Here is a 16023-nt window from a genome sequence, read left to right on the forward strand (position 1 = left end):
TCAGGTGATCTTACCTGTTTAATCTATACTAGTAGGACAATCTGACAGCATTTGGTACAGTCAGGTTATCCTCCATGTTTATTTATACTAGTAGGACAATCTGAAAGCATTTTGCACCTTCAGGACATCCTACTTGTTTAATTTAAACTAGTAGGACAACCTGAAAGCAGTTTGCACCTTCAGGTCATCCTACCTGTTTATTTTAAACTAGTAGGAGAATCTGAAAGCATTTTATACCTTCACGTCATCCTACCTGTTTAATTTAAACTAGTAGGACATCCTAACAGGATTTTGCACCTTCAGGTTATCCTACCTGTTTAATTTATACTTATAGCACAATCGTGGGCAGTGGGCAGATGCCTTGCATCTGCACGGGAAATGAACGACCCCGCCTTCCACGAGTTTCCTGCTGCCTTACAGGTTGGCCTTGTCTGGTCAAAGGCTATGGGAGTAAACCCAAATAGAAAATCCGATATGGAGACCCGTATACTAGTAGGACAATCTGACAGCATTTTGTACAGTCAGGTCATCCTACCTCTTTAATTTATACTAGTAGGACAATCTGAAAGCATTTTGCACTTTCAGGTCATCTTACCTGTTTAATCTATACTAGTAGGACAATCTGAAAGCATTTTGCACCTTCAGGTCATCCTACCTGTTTAACTTATAATAGTAGGACAATCTGAAAGCATTTTGCACCTTCAGGTCATTCTACCTGTTTAATTTATACTAGTAGGACAATCTGAAAGCATTTTGTACAGTCAGGTTATCCTACTCTGTAGGTTGTACTATAATTCCTCCTTTTCTTATGTACCCAGGGTCTTACCAAACTGGGTGAATGGTTATGGTAGGTCAAATAATGCAGTGTGTATATTAATCTATTGTCTTCATTGTAACATATTGTGTAGATAATTTGCTGTATTAAAAAATAAAGTTGTCCTCCGAAGAGGGGGGGTGGTGGCGGGCCAAAAAAGTTGCATAATCTGAAAGCATTTAGCATTTTCCGGTCATCCAACTTGTTTAATTTATACTAGTAGGACAATCTAACAGCATTTTGCACCTTCAGGTCATCCTACTTGTTTAATTTATACTAGTAGGACAATCTGACAGCATTTGGTACAGTCAGGATATCCTCCATGTTTATTTATACTAGTAGGACAATCTGAAAGCATTGTGCACCTTCAGGTCATCCTACCTGTTTAATTTAAACTAGTAGGACAACCTGAAATCATTTTGCACCTTCAGGTCATCCTACCTGTTTAATTTAAACTAGTAGGACATCCTAACAGATTTTGCACCTTCAGGTTATCCTACCTGTTTAATTCATACTAATAGCACAATCGTGGGCAGTGGGCAGATGCCTCGCATCTGCACGGGAAATGAACGACCCCGCCTTCCACGAGTTTCCTGCTGCCTTGCAGGTGGGCCTTGTCTGGTCAAAGGCTATGGAGAGTAAATCCAAATAGAAAATCCGGTACTTTAATTTATACTAGTAGGACAATCTGAAAGCATTTTGCACTTTCAGGTCATCCTACCTGTTTAATCTATACTAGTAGGACAATCTGAAAGCAATTTGCACTTTTAGGTCATCCTACCTGTTTAATTTATACTAGTAGGACAATCTGACAGCATTTTGTACAGTCAGGTTATCCTACTCTGTAGGTTGTACTATAATTCCTCCTTTTCTTATGTACCCAGGGTCTTACCAAACTGGGTGAATGGTTATGGTAGGTCAAATAATGCAGTGTGTATATTAATCTATTGTCTTCATTGTAACATATTGTGTAGATAATTTGCTCTATTAAAAAATAAAGTTGTCCTCCGAAGAGGGGGGGTGGTGGCGGGCCAAAAAAGTAGGATAATCTGAAAGCATTTTGCATTTTCCGGTCATCCTACTTGTTTAATTTATACTAGTAGGACAATCTAACAGCATTTTGCACCTTAAGGTTATCCTACTTGTTTAATTTATACTAGTAGGACAATCTGACAGCATTTGGTACAGTCAGGCTATCCTCCATGTTTATTTATACTAGTAGGACAGTCTGAAAGCATTTTGCACCTTCAGGTCATCCTACCTGTTTAATTTAAACTAGTAGGACAATCTGACAGCATTTGGTACAGTCAGGTTATCCTCCAAGTTTATTTATACCATTTTGCACCTTCAGGTCATCCTACATTTTAAATTTATACTAGTAGGGCAATCTGAAAGCATTTTGCACTTTCAGGTCATCCTACCTGTTTAATCTATACTAGTAGGACAATCTGAAAGCATTTTGCACTTTCAGGTCATCCTACCTGTTTAATTTATACTAGTAGGACAATCTGACAGCATTTTGTACAGTCAGGTTATCCTACTCTGTAGGTTGTACTATAATTCCTCCTTTTCTTATGTACCCAGGGTCTTACCAAACTGGGTGAATGGTTATGGTAGGTCAAATAATGCAGTGTGTATATTAATCTATTGTCTTCATTGTAACATATTGTGTAGATAATTTGCTGTATTAAAAAATAAAGTTGTCCTCCGAAGAGGGGGGGGTGGTGGCAGGCCAAAAAAGTAGGATAATCTGAAAGCATTTAGCATTTTCCGGTCATCCTACTTGTTTAATTTATACTAGTAGGACAATCTTACAGCATTTTGCACCTTCAGGTCATCCTACTTGTTTAATTTATTCTAGTAGGACAATCTGACAGCATTTGGTACAGTCAGGTTATCCTCCATGTTTATTTATACTAGTAGGACAGTCTGAAAGCATTGTGCACCTTCAGGTCATCCTACCTGTTTAATTTAAACTAGTAGGACAACCTGGAAGCATTTTGCACCTTCAGGTCATCCTACATTTTAAATCTATACTAGTAGGACAATCTGAAAGCATTTTGCACCTTCAGGCCATCCTACCTGTTTAACTTATACTAGTAGGACAATCTGACAGCATTTGGTACAGTCAGGTTATCCTCCATGTTTATTTATACTAGTAGGACAATCTGAAAGCATTGTGCACCTTCAGGTCATCCTACCTGTTTAACTTATACTAGTAGGACAACCTGGAAGCATTTTGCACCTTCAGGTCATCCTACATTTTAAATCTATACTAGTAGGACAATCTGAAAGCATTTTGCACCTTCAGGCCATCATACCTGTTTAACTTATACTAGTAGGACAATCTGAAAGGATTTAGTACAATTTAATTTAAACTAGTAGGACAACCTGAAATGAACGACCCCGCCTTCCACGAGTTTCTTGCTTCCTTGCAGGTTGGCCTTGTCTGGTCAAAGGCTATGGGAGTAAACCCAAATAGAAAATCCGATATGGAGACCCGTATACTAGTAGGACAATCTGACAACATTTTGTACTGTCAGGACATCCTACCCATTTAATTTATACTAGTTGGACAATCTGAAAGCATTGTGCACCTTCAGGTCATCCTACCTGTTTAATTTAAACTAGTAGGACAACCTGGAAGCATTTTGCACCTTCAGGTCATCCTACTTGTTTAATTTAAACTAGTAGGACAACCTGACAGCATTTCTCACTTCAGGTCATCCTACCTGTTTAATTTATACATGTAGGACAACCTGAAAGCATTTTGCACCTTCAGGTCATCCTACCTGTTTAATTTAAACTAGTAGGACAATGTGAATGCATTTTGCACTTTCAGGTCATCCTTCCTGTTTAATTTAAACTAGCAGTTTAACAGCAGATGATATAGATCTGCAGAAGATGATTGGTTGATGAACACAGGTAATCTCCGCACAAACACTTCTTTAATGTCCCAGATATAACAAGATGATTAACTGTACTTTCCTTGTAGGTAAACAGATGATGACGACGACAGATAACCACACCTTCAGGTCATCCTACCTCTTCAATTTATACAGGTAGGACAATCTAAAACAATTTTGTACAGTCAGGTTATCCTACCTACTCTGTAGGTTGTACTATAATCCCTCCTCTCCTTAAGTACCTAGGGTCTTACTAAACTGGGTGAATGTTTATGGTAGGAGAAATAATGCAGTGTGTATATAAATCTATTGTCTTTATTGTAACATATTGTGTAGATAATTTGCTGTATTAAAAAATAAAGTTGTCCTCCGAAGAGGGGGGGGTGGTGGCGGGCCAAAAAAAGTAGGATAATCTGAAAGCATTTTGCACTTTCAGGTCATCCTACTTGTTTAATTTATACTAGTAGGACTATCTGAAAACATTTTGCACCTTCAGGTCATCCTACCTGTTTAACTTATACTAGTAGGACAATCTGAAAGCATTTTGCACCTTCAGGTCATCCTACCTGTTTAATTCTATTTCATCCCTACTGACCGCCAGAGGCGGTGCTTAAGCACTGAATGATCCATCTCGCGCATGCGCAGGTCGAGTGTTTATACCAACAAAGTCACCCGTGACCCCTGATGCCTACGGAGAGTCTATAACTTCCGGTGACATCAGAGGATCTGTTCCTTTTCATCTTCTCGCTTCGCAGGTTGTTTTTTCCGCGCTAGCAAAAGACTACAGGATATTGTGTTTCATTCGTTGCTGGTGGCCTTGTGACATTTTATTGTCGGAGCAGCGAGTTGCTCGCCCTCCAAAGGCCGCAACGAAATCTACCGACAGGTGAGTTACAAACTTTTTATATAACTGCTCGTTTGGTGCATTTGTTGGTGACGGCTGTGTTTTCGCTCCCTCTCCCGACATTTGTAATCTAACGTTAACAGTTACCTTTATATTATTGATTCATCTGCGATTTATTGTTGTAACACGGACGAGTTTTTTGGTTGATTGTTCAACTGCGCTCGTGTAGTTACTTTGTGCCAACTCGGTTGTGCCGGTTTATTTTGTTAAACGTTTTTTTGCGCTTTAACTGCGCTTTTTGTATTTAGTACCAACTCGGTTGTGTCGGTTTTTGTTAAATGTTCGGCGCTTAACTGCGCTTGTGTATTCGTGCCAACTCGGTTGTGCCAGCTTTTTGTTAATCGTTCGGCGCTTAACTGCGCTTTGTGTATTTTGCAACAACTCGGTTGTGCCAGTTTTTTGTTAATCGTTTCGGCGCTTAACGGCGCTTTGTGTATTCGTGCCAACTCGGTTGTGCCGGTTTTTGTTAATAGCGCTTACCCTTAACTGGCTTCACAACGTTTGCGGTGACGGTTGTGCTTTCGCTCCCGGCACCGGTACTGCGTTTAGTGTCTTATTTTTTCGTTACCCTAAGCTAGTGAAGGCAGTGCTTTCGCTCCCGTTACCAGCATATTTGTACCTCAGTGACTAGATTGGTGGCAGTGTTCCCGCTGAAGCTAATCTTTTTTCTTTTTTGCTACATTTGTTGGTGAAGGTTGTGCTTTCGCTCCCTCTCCCGGCATCTGTACTGCATTCTGTGTCTATTTTTTCGTTGGGATAGTTTACCCTTAGCTGGTGAAGGTAGTGTTTTCGCTCCCGCTCCCAGCATAGGTGTGCCCCTGTGACTAATTGGTGGCAGCGTTTCCGCCGAGGCTACCTTTTTTTCTCAGTTGCCAGCATGGTTGGCAACCACTCCTGCTCGGCCTGTATGGCTCCTCTGCAGCTTGAGGATGGCCATGATTTATGTCCCTCATGTCTTGGCTTCGAACATTTAAAGGAGGGTCTTTCTGACGACCCCTGCATGAACTGCGGTATCATGCCTCGGGCAGTGAGGGCAGCTAGACTGGCTGAGGTGGAGCAACTGTTGGGCTCTACTTTGTCGATTGGACATTTGACCCCAGCCCAGCGACTGGTTCCAGATCAGTCTGGGCAGTCTAAACGTCGGGCTGCTGAGGCTGCAGGCCCCACTCCTGCAAAAAAGGCTAAGGGACCCCGGCTTGCCTCTAAAGTGGACCAACTAACAGCGGAGCTCAATACTATGAAGTCCCTCTTCCTGGCTTTCCAGTCCGGTACTGGAGCAGAGCCGCCAGATGATTTTGTCCCCTCGGCAGCCTCCTTGGAGTCGGAGGACGATGTGCTTTCCATGGCAGCGTCAGCTGGCCAGTTTAATGAATATGAGCCAGAGGTACTTCCACAGATGGAAGCCTCCCAACCTTCTGGGGCCTGCTCCCGTTCTTCAACCCATAGCTCTACTGGTGGTGTTGAGGACTGCTCTATGGGAGCCATCATTCGTATGGCTCTTGCTCGTCTCCAGTTGGACGTCCCGCAAACTCAGCCGGCTCCGGCCAGTGCTTTTTTCAGGCGTGTCCCAGCCTCCGTCAGCTTTACTGCGCCCCCATCGGAGGAGTATTTGAGGGAGTTGCAGGCATGTTGGAGGGATTCTAGGGCCCTCTCTCATGCAACGTCCGATGGCCGGACCCTGGCAGCCATGCAGGACGCCCAGAAGTTCGGATTGGACCGCATGCCAGCAGTTGAGCCGACAATAGCGGCTCTTATCATCTCACCTGATGAGGCTTTGAGGCCGGATGCTAGGTGCCCTCGTCCCCAGTGCCGGGTTACAGATGACCTGCTCTGTAAGGCCTATGATGCAGCGGCCCGCATGGGACGCATCGGTAACTCCATGTCCCACCTGATGCTCGCTTTGTCAACTTCCCTGCAGGAGACTGAGTTGGATGCCTCTGTCCACAATTTTAGCGATGCTTCACTACAGGCATTCGCATTGATGTCTAGGGAATTGGGGCGGTTGATGTCTACTCTTGTGCAGGCTCGCCGCCAGGTATGGTTGGCACAATCTCCTCTCACTGAGGCCTGTAGGAGAACCCTCCGCAGTGTTCCGGTGGAACCAGGGGAGCTGTTTGGTTCCGCAGCTCTGGAAGCGCTTGAGCGCACGGTCCAAGCCGGACGGACTCGACAGCAGCTGTCCGGGCTTCAAAGAAGCGTTCCGCCTCCTAGCAGGCCTAGAGGTCCTCCAGCTGCCCCACAGCGCAGCTCTCGTCCACAGGCTCACCCTAGGGGCTACCTAAGGTCTCTGCGCCCACGTCCACAGCCTGCTCAGCAGCAGGCACCGACCTTTCGGGTGCCTGACCGGCTGCCCTCAGGACAACCTCAGTCCTTTCCAACCCGTCGTGCCTCTGGAACCTTTAGAGGCCGGGGACCCCGGCGCTGAAGCCCGGGGGTCGGCCGTCGGCTGTTTTTCCCAGCAGCAGCTCAGCTATTGGGCTGCTTCCATCAGGGACCCATGGGTGCTCTCAACCTTAACCCACGGGTACAAACTTCAGTTCCGACGCCGGCCCCCAGCCCATGGCCGGGTCAAGATGACCATCATAAGCGACCCGGCAAAAGCCCAAGCCCTCACCCAGGAGTTGTCCGCCCTCCTGGACATGGGCGCCATCGAGCCAGTAGATCCCCTATTGCACCCCGGGGGGTTCTACTCAACTTACTTTCTGGTAGCAAAGAAAGATGGCGACTCCGTCCTATCCTCGACCTAAGGGGTCTCAACAGGTTCCTGAAGGTTCTGAGGTTCCACATGCTGACCACTGCAGAGGTTCTACGTACAATTGCCAAAGGAGAGTGGTTTACGTCAGTAGACCTGAAGGATGCCTACTTCCACATCCCTATAGCTCCACACCATCGGCAGTTTCTGCGGTTTGCCTTTCAAGGGCGTCATTTCCAGTTCCGAGTGCTCCCATTCGGTCTCTCCCTTTCCCCTCGGGTGTTCACCAGGTGTGTGACGGCAGCCCTCTCGCACTTGCAGTCGCGGGGCATGAAGATTCTCCCATATCTGGACGACTGGCTCATCTGTGCGCCATCCCAGTTTCAGGTGGCACTGGACACGTCGTGTCTTCTCTCTCATGTGGCCCGCCTGGGCCTCCGGGTGAATTTTACAAAGAGTTGCCTGGTTCCATCGCAGGGCACGCTTTTTCTCGGGATGACTCTCGATGCAATCACCATGAAGGCTCGCCCATCACCACAGCGGGTGGACGACATCCTCCGCCGCCTCCTCCTGTTTCGGGGGGGCAGGCAGTTATGCTATGTGGAGTTTTTGCGCCTCCTAGGGAAACTCACAGCTGCCGCTACCGTGATTCCTCTAGGACTGCTGTCGCTGCGTCCCCTCCAGAGGTGGTTGCACGGCTTTCACCTAGATGTCAAGTGGCACCGGCACAGGAAACTCAAGGTGTCACGTCGTTGCCTTCTTGCTCTGGCCCCATGGAGAGTAAGGTCATTTCTCCTGCAGGGCATGCCCTTGGGTTCCATCGCATCTCGTCGGGAAATCCTCACAACAGATGCTTCCCTCTCGGGATGGGGTGCTGTGTGGCAGAATCGAACAGCTCAGGGGCTGTGGTCTGTGCAGGAGCGCTCACAGCACATCAATGTCCTGGAACTGCGGGCTGTGCACAAGGCATTGCAGGTTTTCCTTCCCTTCCTGGGAGGCCGGCATGTGCTTGTGCGATCAGACAATGTCTCGACTGTGTCTCACATAAACCACCAAGGAGGCACCAAGTCTGCACCACTGCTGCAGGCATCCCAGGATCTCCTGCTGTGGGCAGGGCCACACCTGGCCAGCCTGAGGGCGATGTATTTGCCTGGGGAGCAGAATCAGGCGGCAGACTTACTCTCCCGTTGCAAGCCTCCGCCGGGGGAGTGGCGGCTTCATCCGGATGTGGTCCTCAGCATCTGGGACATCTTCGGCAGGGCAGGGGTGGATCTCTTTGCCTCAGAGGAATCGACCCATTGCCCCCTTTGGTTCTCCTGGACGGAGAAGAGCAGCCCTCTGGGCCAGGATGCTCTCGCACACGATTGGCCAGAGGTTCTCCTCTATGCTTTTCCACCAATCCCTCTGATTCTTCCAACACTGCAGAGAGTCCTCCAACACGGTCACAGGCTACTGTTGGTAGCCCCCTTCTGGCCGGGAAGAACATGGTTTCCACTGTTGTACAGCCTCTGCAACGGTTCACCGTGGCGCCTCCCAGACAGGAGGGATCTCCTGTCTCAGTTACGGGGCCAAATCTGGCATCCCGATCCTCACCGCCTGCAGCTGTGGGTCTGGTCGCTGCAGGGCCCGACCCGCTGCTGACTGAGTGTTCAGATGGCGTCTGCAATACCATATTGAATGCAAGGGCGCCTTCTACCCGGGCGCAGTATGAGAACAGGTGGCGGCTGTTTACTACATGGTGCTCAGACAGGAATGTGGACCCTGTGCACTGTTCAGTTCCAAAGATTCTAGAGTTTCTCCAGTCACTCTTGGATGGCGGCCGGTCCCCGGCTACCTTGAGGGTATATGTGGCAGCCATTTCCTCTCGACATGCTCGGGTGGACAACGACACGGTGGGGTGTCACAGATTGGTGTCCCTTTTTCTGAAGGGTGCATGGCGGTTACGCCCCCCACGAGCACAACGCGCTCCAGCCTGGGATCTACACCTGGTGCTCGATTCCCTATGTTCACCTCCCTTTGAACCCCTGGCTCAGGCAGAGCTGAAGTGGGTCTCTATTAAGACTGCCTTTCTCCTTGCTATCACGTCAGCGAAACGTGTTGGGGAACTTCATGCGCTCTCTGTGAGTGACTCATGTTTGAGGTGGAACTCCGATGGCTCGGGGGTTACCCTGTGGCCGAATTCAGCTTTTCTTCCGAAGGTTTTGTCATCAACCAACCTTAACCAGCCTATCCACCTGGCACAATTTACTCCCCCAGAAGGGGAGGACAGATTACAGCTGCTGTGTCCCGTACGGGCTCTCAGAGCCTACGTTGTCGCGACTGCAAGTATAAGGCAGTCAGACCAGCTCTTCCTCTGCTATGGTGGTCCTAGGAGGGGCTGTGCTCTCTCCAAACAGCGGTTGTCTCATTGGGTGGTGGATGTAATCACCCAGGCATATAAACGAGGTGGTCACCCCCTGCCATCCGGGGTGAGGTGCCACTCTACCAGGGCAGTCTCAACTTCATGGGCGGCCCTGCGCGGCGTGCCCCTGGAGCGCATCTGTGAGGCGGCATCATGGGCATCCCCGAGTACCTTCTCCAGGTTCTACCGGGTGAATGTCGCCACCCCCCATCCACTGGAGGTGGTCCTGTTGCCAGACTCTGCGCTGTCCTCTCAATAAGGTACGTGCTAAATTCCTCGTGACTTTTCTGGTATGTGTCATCCAGTGCTTAAGCACCGCCTCTGGCGGTCAGTAGGGATGAAATAGAACGAGAGTTACGTATGTAACTACGGTTCTATGAATCCCGGATGACCGCCAGAGCGTTCTGTCACTCAGAATTCCCGTGTACTCGCGAGAAGATTCTGTAGGAACAGATCCTCTGATGTCACCGGAAGTTATAGACTCTCCGTAGGCATCAGGGGTCACGGGTGACTTTGTTGGTATAAACACTCGACCTGCGCATGCGCGAGATGGATCATTCAGTGCTTAAGCACCGCCTCTGGCGGTCATCCGGGATTCATAGAACCGTAGTTACATACGTAACTCTCGTTTATACTAGTAGGACAATCTGAAAGCATTTTGCACTTTCAGGTGATCTTACCTGTTTAATCTATACTAGTAGGACAATCTGACAGCATTTGGTACAGTCAGGTTATCCTCCATGTTTATTTATACTAGTAGGACAATCTGAAAGCATTTTGCACCTTCATGACATCCTACTTGTTTAATTTAAACTAGTAGGACAACCTGAAAGCAGTTTGCACCTTCAGGTCATCCTACCTGTTTATTTTAAACTAGTAGGAGAATCTGAAAGCATTTTATACCTTCACGTCATCCTGCCTGTTTAATTAAAACTGGTAGGACATCCTAACAGGATTTTGCACCTTCAGGTTGTCCTACCTGTTTAATTTATACTTATAGCACAATCGTGGGCAGTGGGCAGATGCCTTGCATCTGCACGGGAAATGAACGACCCCGCCTTCCACGAGTTTCCTGCTGCCTTGCAGGTTGGCCTTGTCTGGTCAAAGGCTATGGGAGTAAACCCAAATAGAAAATCCGGTATGGAGACCCGTATACTAGTAGGACAATCTGACAGCATTTTGTACAATCAGGTCATCCTACCTCTTTAATTTATACTAGTAGGACAATCTGAAGGCATTTTGCACTTTCAGGTCATCTTACCTGTTTAATCTATACTAGTAGGACAATCTGAAGGCATTTTGCACCTTCAGGTCATCCTACCTGTTTAACTTATAATAGTAGGACAATCTGAAAGCATTTTGCACCTTCAGGTCATTCTACCTGTTTAATTTATACTAGTAGGACAATCTGAAAGCATTTTGTACAGTCAGGTTATCCTACTCTGTAGGTTGTACTATAATTCCTCCTTTTCTTATGTACCCAGGGTCTTACCAAACTGGGTGAATGGTTATGGTAGGTCAAATAATGCAGTGTGTATATTAATCTATTGTCTTCATTGTAACATATTGTGTAGATAATTTGCTGTATTAAAAAATAAAGTTGTCCTCCGAAGAGGGGGGGTGGTGGCAGGCCAAAAAAGTAGGATAATCTGAAAGCATTTAGCATTTTCCGGTCATCCTACTTGTTTAATTTATACTAGTAGGACAATCTTACAGCATTTTGCACCTTCAGGTCATCCTACTTGTTTAATTTATACTAGTAGGACAATCTGACAGCATTTGGTACAGTCAGGTTATCCTCCATGTTTATTTATACTAGTAGGACAATCTGAAAGCATTGTGCACCTTCAGGTCATCCTACCTGTTTAATTTAAACTAGTAGGACAACCTGGAAGCATTTTGCACCTTCAGGTCATCCTACTTGTTTAATTTAAACTAGTAGGACAACCTGACATCATTTCCCACTTCAGGTCATCCTACCTGTTTAATTTATACATGTAGGACAACCTGAAAGCATTTTGCACCTTCAGGTCATCCTACCTGTTTAATTTAAACTAGTAGGACAATGTGAATGCATTTTGCACTTTCAGGTCATCCTTCCTGTTTAATTTAAACTAGCAGTTTAACAGCAGATGATATAGATCTGCAGAAGATGATTGGTTGATGAACACAGGTAATCTCCGCACAAACACTTCTTTAATGTCCCAGATATAACAAGATGATTAACTTTACTTTCCTTGTAGGTAAACAGATGATGACGACGACAGATAACCACACCTTCAGGTCATCCTACCTCTTCAATTTATACAGGTAGGACAATCTAAAACAATTTTGTACAGTCAGGTTCTATTTCATCCCTACTGACCGCCAGAGGCGGTGCTTAAGCACTGAATGATCCATCTCGCGCATGCGCAGGTCGAGTGTTTATACCAACAAAGTCACCCGTGACCCCTGATGCCTACGGAGAGTCTATAACTTCCGGTGACATCAGAGGATCTGTTCCTTTTCATCTTCTCGCTTCGCAGGTTGTTTTTTCCGCGCTAGCAAAAGACTACAGGATATTGTGTTTCATTCGTTGCTGGTGGCCTTGTGACATTTTATTGTCGGAGCAGCGAGTTGCTCGCCCTCCAAAGGCCGCAACGAAATCTACCGACAGGTGAGTTACAAACTTTTTATATAACTGCTCGTTTGGTGCATTTGTTGGTGACGGCTGTGTTTTCGCTCCCTCTCCCGACATTTGTAATCTAACGTTAACAGTTACCTTTATATTATTGATTCATCTGCGATTTATTGTTGTAACACGGACGAGTTTTTTGGTTGATTGTTCAACTGCGCTCGTGTAGTTACTTTGTGCCAACTCGGTTGTGCCGGTTTATTTTGTTAAACGTCTTTTTGCGCTTTTTGTATTTAGTACCAACTCGGTTGTGTCGGTTTTTGTTAAACGTTCGGCGCTTAACTGCGCTTGTGTATTCGTGCCAACTCGGTTGTGCCAGCTTTTTGTTAATCGTTCGGCGCTTAACTGCGCTTTGTGTATTTTGCAACAACTCGGTTGTGCCAGTTTTTTGTTAATCGTTTCGGCGCTTAACGGCGCTTTGTGTATTCGTGCCAACTCGGTTGTGCCGGTTTTTGTTAATAGCGCTTACCCTTAACTGGCTTCACAACGTTTGCAGTGACGGTTGTGCTTTCGCTCCCGGCACCGGTACTGCGTTTAGTGTCTTATTTTTTTCGTTACCCTAAGCTGGTGAAGGCAGTGCTTTCGCTCCCGTTACCAGCATATTTGTACCTCAGTGACTAGATTGGTGGCAGTGTTCCCGCTGAAGCTAATCTTTTTTCTTTTTTGCTACATTTGTTGGTGAAGGTTGTGCTTTCGCTCCCTCTCCCGGCATCTGTACTGCATTCTGTGTCTATTTTTTCGTTGGGATAGTTTACCCTTAGCTGGTGAAGGTAGTGTTTTCGCTCCCGCTCCCAGCATAGGTGTGCCCCTGTGACTAATTGGTGGCAGCGTTTCCGCCGAGGCTACCTTTTTTCTCAGTTGCCAGCATGGTTGGCAACCACTCCTGCTCGGCCTGTATGGCTCCTCTGCAGCTTGAGGATGGCCATGATTTATGTCCCTCATGTCTTGGCTTCGAACATTTAAAGGAGGGTCTTTCTGACGACCCCTGCATGAACTGCGGTATCATGCCTCGGGCAGTGAGGGCAGCTAGACTGGCTGAGGTGGAGCAACAGACACACAGGTAAACAAGCACGTATATAGCACAATATCATACTGACTTTCTACAGTATGATCATAATAATTAAACCAACAACATGTTTGTTTGCAGGAAAGTGCTGATAGTCTGGCTCATGAGGTCAGCCTGGCTGTGTATCGCCTTGCCGGTGGAGTGGGTGATGAGCCTAAACCTCTAAATTAAGATGTTGAATCATAGACATAGTCTGAAGAAATGTCTATATTATGAATACTGTACATTTACAGTAAATTACAGGTTTTGTGGCACAAACATTTGTTTGGAAATGCCTTATTTTACAGTTTACATTTGTATGCATGAGTTGTATGAATGACCATGAAAGTGTATGGCTGTATCCAAACTTTTAAACCATGATATGTGAGATGTAGCTGATCTCAAGCCTTTAAAGAGACTACAATCCTATAATCTATGCTAATCTTTGTCAAATCTAAAACCTACATGGAAGCATCTTTGTCCGATACAAGCCTTTTTAATATACTGTATGCATGAGATTCAGATTTAAGATTTTTATTGTCGTATGTACCTAGGTACATAATGACTTTTTTACATAGGGTGGAAGGGCAACCGAAATTAAATTAATATAAAAAGTAAACAAAAATGAAGTAAAATGCAAAATAAAGTAAGAATGAAAGTAAAAATGAAAATAAGTTTGCAATAAACACAAAGTATAAATAAACGGACGTAAACTGGATTGGATGTGGTATGAAATGAAGATTGTTATTGGGGCGGTTTCACGGACAGTGATTAGCTTAATCCAGGACTAGGCCTTGGTTTAATTAGGAAATATAACTAGTTTTAACAAACATGCCTTAATAAAAACATTACTTGTGTGCATTTTGAGGCAAAACAAAGGGCCCTGATGTATTTTAAGATATATCAGGGCAAGTTGTTGTCAGTTTGGACAGCTCTTAAAAATGTTTTAGTCTAGGACTAGTCTAATCCCTGTCCGGAAAACCGCCACATTGTGAGTTTTAACTGTGATGTTTTAGATATATGCACTAAAGGGTTCTTTATAAACAATCAATTATAACATCATTGTTTCTTTTGGTTTAATTGTACTTTCCAATACAAAAACCGTTGTAAATGTCAATTTAACATTGTTAAACCATAGCTCTGTTAACCTTTTCCTGCACTCTAACCGTGTTGTATAAAACAAATACAAGTCAAAAGTATTTTAAGAAAGTACGTTTAAAAAATTGCGTTTTCATGATTGATTTATAGGAAATTTATTGTGAGTTGCTGAATTTTTATTTTAGTCCGTTTATGATCTGTTTTGCTATTTTTAAATGAAGAGGACCACAATGGAAATTGAGTCTATGGCTTTTATGTGTATATTATAACAGTTTTAAAATGTGTATGAATTAGTTTTAATGGAATTTCTTGTACACTTTAAAAAGTCAGATCAACTTAAAAATTACTTTAATTGGTAACGCCTAAAAAATGTAAATTTATTCAACTTAAAATTTTACTTTAGGTGAAAAATTTAAGTTGAACATTTTAGGTATTACTATTTAAAGTAATTACCAATTAAGATTTATATATTTTTTTTACTTTTTACAGTGTATAATGTTTTAAACTTGTCAAATTAAAACCTACACTTAACTAAAAATGCTGGGTTGTTTTTGAATTTTAAAAGGGAACATAATATGCCCGTTTTTACAAGATGTAATATAAGTCTCAGGTGTGCCTAGAATGTGTCTGTGAAGTTTCAGCTCAAAATACACTGTAAAAAATGTATATTTAAAAAAATTGTGGACACTGAAAGTTAAGTATTGACTCAACATATTGCTTTCAAATAATTATCCCCAAACAAAAATATGCATTGTGGTAATTAAAACTTAAGGTAGGCCTATTGGGGTAAAAAAAGTATATTCACAGATATATTAAACTCTGCTCAGCCAATTTATCGTGTCAAATGAAAAATCAGAGTTAACTGAACGTAGTTTGGGCCAGAAAAGCGTATGCACCTGAAACTAACTGGCTTCAGTGTGGTTGCGCGGGAGTTGATGATCTACATTTTCTACAATAAAAGTTATGGTACTAGGCCTAAGTACTAGGGCCCGCCGCCGGGACGGTGCGTGTTAAAGCAACACTATGTAGTTTTTTACCTTTAAATAATGTCTCTAAAATTATTTCAGTTATAGAACAACTTTTAACTGGACAAACTGTACTGTTGATGCAACCTGAGCAACCTCCTAGCTGCTACAAGCACACTCTGAAAGTGATGGTGGAGGGTAGTGATGGCCAAATGAAGCGTTTCGAAGCATTATTGCTTTCCGATACAATTGTGCCGAAAATGGTTCATTACTCGAAGCTTAATTCAAACAGAAAATGCACACCACCATTTGCTGGTGAAGTAAATAAAGGTAATGCAACAAAGCGGACAATGCAAGTAGGCTAATGTTACCGCCCCATTTGGGCTGTCAGAGCTTTGACACTGTGTTCATGTTTCAAACCCTCAATAAAACATTGAACCTGAGATGTGTTTGTGTGTGAATATTTAGCTGTAGGATACAGCACTCTACAACTTACTGACTGGACATTTATTTATTTAAAAATG

General features: G+C 44.6%; 2 protein-coding genes and 1 long non-coding RNA gene across 3 annotated transcripts in view; all 3 read left to right on the forward strand.

The window, feature by feature from the left end:
• The window catches only part of LOC141350582 (uncharacterized), a 76087-nt gene that overhangs the window by 36377 nt on the left and 23687 nt on the right, over nucleotides 1–16023 (forward strand). The gene's annotated exons all lie outside the window — the stretch shown is intronic.
• Nucleotides 4306–7049, forward strand: LOC141350566 (uncharacterized). Its single transcript, XM_073856002.1, has 2 exons — nucleotides 4306–4606; nucleotides 5319–7049. The coding sequence occupies exon 2, from the start codon at nucleotides 5502–5504 to the stop codon at nucleotides 7047–7049; it is 1548 nt and encodes a 515-aa protein (XP_073712103.1). The 5' UTR covers nucleotides 4306–4606; nucleotides 5319–5501.
• On the forward strand, nucleotides 7122–10298 carry LOC141350560 (uncharacterized). The gene is made up of 2 exons (XM_073855951.1): nucleotides 7122–7307; nucleotides 7403–10298. Exons 1-2 carry the CDS (start codon nucleotides 7122–7124, stop codon nucleotides 9974–9976), a joined length of 2760 nt encoding a protein of 919 aa, XP_073712052.1. The 3' UTR covers nucleotides 9977–10298.

Source organism: Misgurnus anguillicaudatus, chromosome 1 (assembly GCF_027580225.2).
Source record: "Misgurnus anguillicaudatus chromosome 1, ASM2758022v2, whole genome shotgun sequence".
Taxonomy (NCBI): Eukaryota; Metazoa; Chordata; class Actinopteri; order Cypriniformes; family Cobitidae; genus Misgurnus; species Misgurnus anguillicaudatus.

What these genes read in the sequence shown, in the direction of transcription:
- LOC141350566 (XM_073856002.1), top strand. Translation starts at nt 5,502, where the DNA reads ATGGTTGGCAACCACTCCTGCTCGGCCTGTATGGCTCCTCTGCAGCTT.
- LOC141350560 (XM_073855951.1), top strand. Translation starts at nt 7,122, where the DNA reads ATGGGTGCTCTCAACCTTAACCCACGGGTACAAACTTCAGTTCCGACG. An exon ending in CCCCTATTGCACCCCGGGGG is followed by an intron (nt 7,308 to 7,402) that starts GTTCTACTCAAC and finishes GAAGGTTCTGAG; the next exon opens with GTTCCACATGCTGACCACTG.